The 7,673-nt window shown below is 44.4% G+C and overlaps 1 protein-coding gene across 1 annotated transcript; it reads right to left on the bottom strand.

Annotated features, from left to right (window-relative positions):
• Positions 1 to 242: 242 nt before the first annotated feature.
• Positions 243 to 4,230, bottom strand: LOC112274229 (uncharacterized). The gene is made up of 3 exons (XM_024503512.3): positions 3,638 to 4,230; positions 1,691 to 3,394; positions 243 to 1,572 (listed from the first exon to the last, which is right to left on the bottom strand). The coding sequence occupies exons 1-3, from the start codon at positions 3,814 to 3,816 to the stop codon at positions 816 to 818; spliced, it is 2,640 nt and encodes an 879-aa protein (XP_024359280.1). The 5' UTR covers positions 3,817 to 4,230; the 3' UTR covers positions 243 to 815.
• Positions 4,231 to 7,673: the final 3,443 nt, after the last annotated feature.

Genomic DNA, 7,673 nt, shown 5'->3' with positions numbered 1-7,673 from the left:
ATATAGGCTTGGATTTTTTTCTTAGATCTTTGATGTCTTTTAATAGGCATGCTTGTTTTAAAAACTCTTTTTATTTTTGGAGATATCTCCAACAATTGAGCAATGATTATATCTGCCTTGATTTTTTTCAAGTCTTCCTACAAACCATAAGACTCCTTTTGATCATCTTTTTTAAAGGATATCGGAATATCATATTCTGGTTTTGGAACCCTAAGATCTTTTCACTCTTTCGTAGAAGGAAATTCTTCTATAAGGATTTTCTCCTTTATTATCTTGGCAAACCGAGATCTAAGAGATCTAAGAATTCTCATTCTAATTCAAAGTGTCATTCTACATATTCTTCGAAGACGTCAACTGTCGGAGGAATGCGCCAAAGGTACTCACATTTCGTTCTGCCACTTTTCGAACAACTTAACGAAGAATCAAATCCCAACGTTTGATGACAGATGTGCTCAGATTTCGGTGACGAGAGAGGATGTTCTGATCATCTTCAAGGAGTAGCACTGATGGGCCTCGCAAGGTCATAAATCAGTGGGACGACACTCACATAAAGCATTCAACTCTCAAGGATCCATAGAAGGCTTGAGATTGTTTCGAAGCTGCAGAGGTTTTGAATGAGTCTCTCTAAAGTTTTCCGATGTTTACAAACAATGTCACCGTCTGTACAAACTCAGTTACTGCCTACAAAAATTGCGCTCTGGCATTATACTACGCTTTCACCCAACTTACTCCTAGGAAAATTTGATTTCCACAAATCTGATAATCAATGAATTTGTCATCATGTGCTTTGGTCCTTGTTGCGTCGAGTCTGGGCGCTATGTGCAGAAATGGAACCGCCTGTTCACGCTCGGTGCGAAGTCGGAGTAGTCGATGGTGTATGCTGCACCGCTGATATCTTTCGGGAACAGGTACCGAAATGCGAAGCTGTAAGGGGCCACGGAGAATGTCGCGGAGTTGAACAGCCGACGGCGGTGGCGGAGCTGGATACATTCCTGGATAACGGCCACTTGCGCAATGGGCAGAAATCGGCATACCCATTCGAGCACCATGTCATCTTCAACGAATTCTCGGGCGTAGTTGTAGACGAGCTTGGGAACCAGAACCCGGCCCTTAGCGGTCATACCCACGGTGGCGCGTAAGTAGTCCTGGAACGCGCAATCGAGCTCGTCGTGGATGTGCGCTGGAGTGTAGATGCGCACCATGGGAGACGAGTGTCCACCGCAAGAAAGGGCGAAGTTGACCTTCGGCTCGGCACGGTCAATTCCGAATTGGCTCTGCTCATCAGTCAATTTCTTGTTGTGAAGCGCCATTATCAACGCAAACTGTGGTCGATGTAGCATGATTTTGGCCTTGAGGAGATTGCACTCTATGGCAGCAGCGTTGAACCAATATCCACCGACGCAGTATGCTGCCTTTTGCATGAGGGTGAAGAACTTGAGGTCACTTCTCGGAATTCCATAGGCAAGGAAGGCGTGCAAGAGAAGTGCATTGTAGAGATTGATCCAGAACGCCAGCTTTTGCTCGTGCGTCATGGTCGCGGGATCGATTTTTGCTAGTCGTTCCACCAATAATCTGCACAGCCACCAATATCGGTTAGAAACATGAAAATGGATTCGCGAGTGCATTCCTGAAAACATAAGCATTGCATTTTCACTAAACTGGTGTATGATGAAAACTTGACAATACTCACCGAAATCTTCCAAGGCTATGCGCGACGAATTCAAGATGGTCTTTCCCAACAGACAGCCATGGCACCTCATTAGCGTCCATGTAAGGACCAATGTTAGCCCACGGCAGTTTCCCCATTGCCTTGTATGGATCAGGAGTCGACTCGCATCCCATTACATCGCCATGTTGCTTGGAGTCTAATTCGGGGCTTTGAGCACCGGGAGGGAGGGATGAGTCCGAATTAGAAGAATAAGATGATGACGTTGAGAGACGCCCGGTGTGGGAGGATGGCGACAGAGGACACTCAGGGAAAGCATAGGATTCGCCAGTCGGCTCCGCCAAGTGACAGTAAATATCCACCATGCACCGCACCATCTCCTCCGACAGGCGGTTAGCATCAGATGGCAGCGAAGGAAACAATCCATCTTCTACCGATGTGCTCGGGCGAGGAGACTCCTTGAAAGATTTCCTCGGGCTCACCACAGAGAAATCGCTCTCAGAGAAATTGGAGGCGCGCCGTGCTGAACAGATTGCATCGTCGTGAGAAGAAACACGAGATTGGCTTTGTCGCTTTAATCCCCGAATTCGCCGAAGCTTGGGCATCTTAACATGATCGGTGAAGTCGTCGTCAAGAATAGAGGAGCAATCATGATGCAAAGACTCGGTGTGCGGCTCGGCGTCAGGAGTGGGATTTGCAGACCGATTGTTGAGGGAGGCCGCATCATCGGATGAGTTGAAATAGTTCCAGAAGGCGAGTCGATTGGAAGAACCAAGAAGCTTGGCAGGATTCGATGATTTGCGAGGAAGATCATTCGGTAAGCATGCAGGGGTTACAGGCGTGACATTGCGCGGTCGTTCCGCCAGTGTGTGAGGAGAGGGAGAGGTGGAGAGGTGTAAACTGGATGGCATAACTGCTGCAGATGAAGGAAAAGTCGTCAGCTCCACTGCAGACTGCAGGCGATTCCTCTCCAATGTGTGAACATTATCCGTGTTGGGAAGAAAAGACGTTGCAGGATGATCCTCCAGGGCGCTCCACAAGTCACGCAAACTACGCCGAGGGGAATTCGGTGGGGGTGAAGACTGCAGTTCAGGTTCCGACGTAGGTTTCTGCAGAAGTTCCTTCAATGTTGAACCTGATGAAGATCTCCCAGCCCCCTGTGGTGACTTCGTTGATCGTCGTGACGTTTTCTTTAACGAAACCGGTGTCAATAGTGGCGATGCTGGTGGCGAGATGGGAGCAGAGTCCTTCACTCGAGATCGTACAGACATGTTGAGAAGCGTGTCTAAGACGTGCTCAATCCCTTCACGCTCCGTCCGTTCCCGCCCAAGTTCACACTGAAGAAAAGATGCTTTCGTCTCTAGCCTCAAAACTGCATCTTCCAGCAATGCAATGTCCGTCAGCAACCTCTGAACATTCTTGGGAAGGTCATGCGAAGCGTAATCAGGAAACCGCGGGCTGGATGTGGACGAGAGCGCATTCTCCAAAGCACTGTGAAGCTTGATTTCTTTCTCCAGTTGATGGTGCAACTCGAACACTTCATTTTCAAGTTCAGTGCGCTGAGCGATCTTCTTACAGGTATTGCTTTTCACAAGCCTACGCAGCGACGCTTCTTGCATTCCATCCTCCGACTGCTGCGACTTGTTGATGTAACTCTCCATGAGACGAAGCTCTGATGAGGAAACACCACCTTTACATTTCTTATGGATTTTCTCCTTGATAGAAAGCCTGGCAATTCCATCATAAACAGAAGCTTCGGATTCAGCACCTCCACTCACTGTTTCTGAAAGTAAAAACTACCGACGTTTCCAGCAAATTTCCTATTGGAAACAAGTCATGTTTGATATACAGTAAGGGAGGTAAAAGACTTGCAGCATCGGAGTTTCTGACTCAATTTGAGTAACAGGAGATGTTCAAGGTAATGACAGACTGAAAAGTCGAAAGAAGCTCAGGGTGTAGACCATCGCATACCGGGAGATTGGTCTTACAGTCACCAACGGTTTGGGAAACTGCAGTTCATCAAAGTCAGATTGAAGAAACGCAAATTCTCTGCCTTGCATTGCCATTTCTACTTTGCACGCCGCACCTGAGCGGGAGCCCTGCTCCTGCCAAGGATCGCCAATGTATCCAACTTGACTTCGAACAACCATAATGGGCTCCACCCCAATCTGGCCTAACACATTATTGACCAAACGTCCATACCTTGGCCGATTTCTAACTCAGTTCACATTAACAACCCAGTAGTTGCGCCTGTGTGATGTAGTCCACACTGCCTTCCAATGGACTTGATCTTGTTCCTACTTCCGTTTGAGAACCTTCAAAAACCGCACGGTGTTCAAGCACGTCCTCGGAAGCAAGATTCTTTCTGGCAATCTGCACTAGACGAGTAGCGAGGCGTGCAGTAAGCTTCCACCCAAGACAACTATTGAATGGGATCCTACAGGACGAAGAGAAAACTTTGACAGTCGCTGGACATCGCCTTCACCATATGAACTGGCTCCTCTCCACTACACTGAGAGCCCTCCTCCGCTGTCGCATCCCAGCAATCGCTCAGAAATCCCCCACATAAATCACACTCCCACCGTAGGGGTCGGCCTGCCTAAATTGCCCACGTGGAGATCGGCCCCAACCTCTAAAACTAAATCCCGTTGCCTATCAACGACAGCTGCTCACCTTGGCTAGCCCCAACTTCTGATGAGATGTACCTCAGAGCCATGTTTCTCGGGTACTTTTCACTCTACTTTTGCAGAGCGCAACGTCCTTTACGCAGAGCTTCAGCAAAAGCCAGGACGCCCCATCACCGATGCCTCCTAAACGCGCCTTGCGCCCCCAAAAGCCTTAGGATCTGCGAGACGAAACGGCGAAGCTATCTTTTACACCGAGGGGCACTGTCACTGCCAAGGTGTGTTGCCAATAAAGTCTCTCCTCACTTTCGCACAATCTTCTTTCTTCGCCGTCCACTCTCTTCTTTCTCCCTCTCGACCCAGTTTTCCCGCGATGGGCGATTGCAGCGAAGGTGATGCATGGATGTCAACGGGGTTTTTTTTCTCTGTGGTGGTGCTTGCATTGGAGACGGGCCTGACATGGTGAATTTGCATGGGAGATCGACGTCGACGTAAAGGACTGCACGCTCAAAATACGGCGCTGCGACTCACGAGAAACAGAATGGGGCATCGCCCTGCATGGAATCCCCGATGATACACTGGTCCACCTTTTTCAATGCCTTTTCGCTGCTCTTCTTCTTCTTCTTACTTTTGCCTTATTTTTTGCGTCTCGGCTGGTCCAAATTTTACCAACTCTCTGTGGCATGCTAAACTACCGTTTTGCAAGCACCAAAACAGTTTTTTTCAGGCGTATGCTATTGCGAGTCTGTTCTGAAGCACAAGATCAAGCATAAAGGAGTGCGTAGAAATAAGACCATCCTTTGTCATTGGCTAGGGCTGCAAAATAAAGAGAGAAGGACTCAGGTTCAACACAGATTTGGCTGTAAGTCGTATGTGACTAAGGTGTAAGGCATCTCAACAACAATGTTAAGTTTAAGGCGAGATGTTGATGACCATTAAAGTAGGAGTGGGAAACTTTATTCTTGCTAATAGTAGATTTGTGAGATACAGTGCAGTAGAAGCCTTGGCATATCTGGAAAATATCTATGGAAGTGTAGAATAAACGTATTCAATGTTACACTTACCATGAAGAATTTATAGAATATTATTATGTTATTGTTAATTTTTTTTTTTTGTATGTCTTAGAATAATTACTAATTTGGCACTTACTCAAAACAAAACAAAAACAAGAATATTCTCATTATATGATATTCAACAACAAAACAATATTAATATTTTTTATTATTAAATATGGATAGAATAATTATATTTAAAAAATCAATTGGTTTGTTGCAAAAGTTAATATATTATTCTCAAATATTAGAAGACTATATGAAATTTATTTTAACATGTTAATAGATTTTATAAATTAGGTAAAGATAAGTTTTTTAGATTAAAAAACGAAGCTTATGTAAAAAATCTCTAAAATAATGGCAATAGCTTTTAAATCTTACGAAAATAATAATTATAAATAATAAGTTGTGTGTTATTGATGTAAGAATAATTATAATATAAAAGTGCTTTATTTGTTTGATCTTCATATCCCCTATTCTATTCTGAAGTCTTTAGACACAACTTAAACCTCAAATTCAATTGTTTCTCATAACCTCAAACTAAAATATGTTCACATGTAAGTATTTATAGTGTCAATGTGTAATTTTACAAATTCATTTCATCCTTGTGAAACCTTATTTCAAACCTAGATTGACAACATTGAGGTTGAGGATACATTTACCAGTCGAACTTGCATAATTCAATCATACAAAACAAGTGAAATTCATCACAATCAACAGTCCAAACTTTTTATGCTCATAAATATTTTAATAATATTCTCCTAGGAAGATCCGAATGTCGAAGAATATGTAAAAAGCAAAAAGTATGTCAGAGAAGATACCTTTTTCATTGAATTGTAAAAGTATGCAACAATTCGAACACACATGTTCAGTGTCTGCATTCTAATTATCCCAAAACTTCATTCATCTAATGTCACATTCATCCGAGATATATGTCTCATCCATCCGTTGCACCACCACCCCCTCCTCAAATCCCATCCGTTGTCCCCGCCCCTGCATTCCACTTGGCACACATCTAACGATGTGATGTGGATGCATACCCTCCGCACACGAGAAATCACGACAAGCTTGACACCATTGGTTTGTTTATTTACAGTTAATTTCCAAAAAAATTTGCAATTAGAGTGATGGAATTTCATTGCCCACCAAAAGCCGATATTGTTGTGAGCCTGGACGTTGTCAAGCATAAGAATATTGAAAGGGCGACGGATAAATTAAGGACACTTTAGTTGGTTGGGTGGTCATTAATTTGCTTTAGTTGGGACAAAGCTCCGATTTTGTAATGTATCGACCAATAATCACACGACAGACGTTCGAAATACACTCGGGTAATGCAAAATAAATTGAATGAAGAAACGAAACGAAACAAATGTGTACAGGAATCAAACCCTTCCACCTGATTTTCTCCGTATGAGATTTTGGTGCACACTGGTCGACACAACTCTCATGTTCGTGTGATGCTCTTCCAAATGCTCTTCCAATTGTGACTAAGTAAAGGGCTCCGCTTGAAAAAGACGTACACTCACACATTACACGGATTGTCAATGATTGTCAGCGTTTTCATGTTAGCTCGAAACTGCGTGGATGTAACACCAATCATGCTCCGGAATTAGTTCTGCTAGATTAGTTCGAATACCTGTCTTCCTCGGAGGTTGGGACTTCCTAGCACAGAGCAGGGAGCGCGAAGATTAGTGATCTGTTCTGGTCCCATCTCAGGATTTACTGGCGGGTGGCATTTCTCTATTTCCCCTCATCTACGTTCTTCTTTGATGATCACATTCAAAGCATGATCATCAAGTAACTTTCTTGTTTATTCTTAGTCTTAAAGGGTTGCAGCTTACTATGTAAAAAGGACCCAGAGCATTGCATAGTAAACTGGTGTAAAAAGTTAGTTTGGGGTTTCGAGCCCAACAATATTGCAAAGTAAGTAGTAGCTGCGTACAGATGCCGAGGCCGCAAAGTCTCCTCTCGATTCCACGAGTTCAAATTAGCCCCCAGCAGTAAATGGAGATCAGCACCCAACCAGATTGCGAAGTACGTATGGCTTTAAAAGCTGGAAGGTTGTTGGCCCGGCATCTAATTCTCGCTTTTACTTATCGTATCTATTACTCTGAATCTTACGGGAGGGGTCTGATCTGGATACCACCGGGCTCAAACCCCCCCCCCCCCCCATCACCAACCCTGAAGTACCATATCCATTCGATCACACCCGCCAACCGACGATAAATTGGAATCTATTCAATAGCCCCTCTCATTCAATTCCGCAACGAACTCTCTCGCAAGTTGTCATGCAAACTGAGCTTTAGATGCAATACATAGGAATCTGAAGAT

Source organism: Physcomitrium patens, chromosome 2, assembly GCF_059467195.1.
Source record: "Physcomitrium patens ecotype Gransden chromosome 2, ASM5946719v1, whole genome shotgun sequence".
NCBI lineage: Eukaryota > Viridiplantae > Streptophyta > Bryopsida > Funariales > Funariaceae > Physcomitrium > Physcomitrium patens.
Note: the sequence above shows the minus strand (reverse complement) of the source record. Positions and strands in the feature narration are given on the sequence as shown.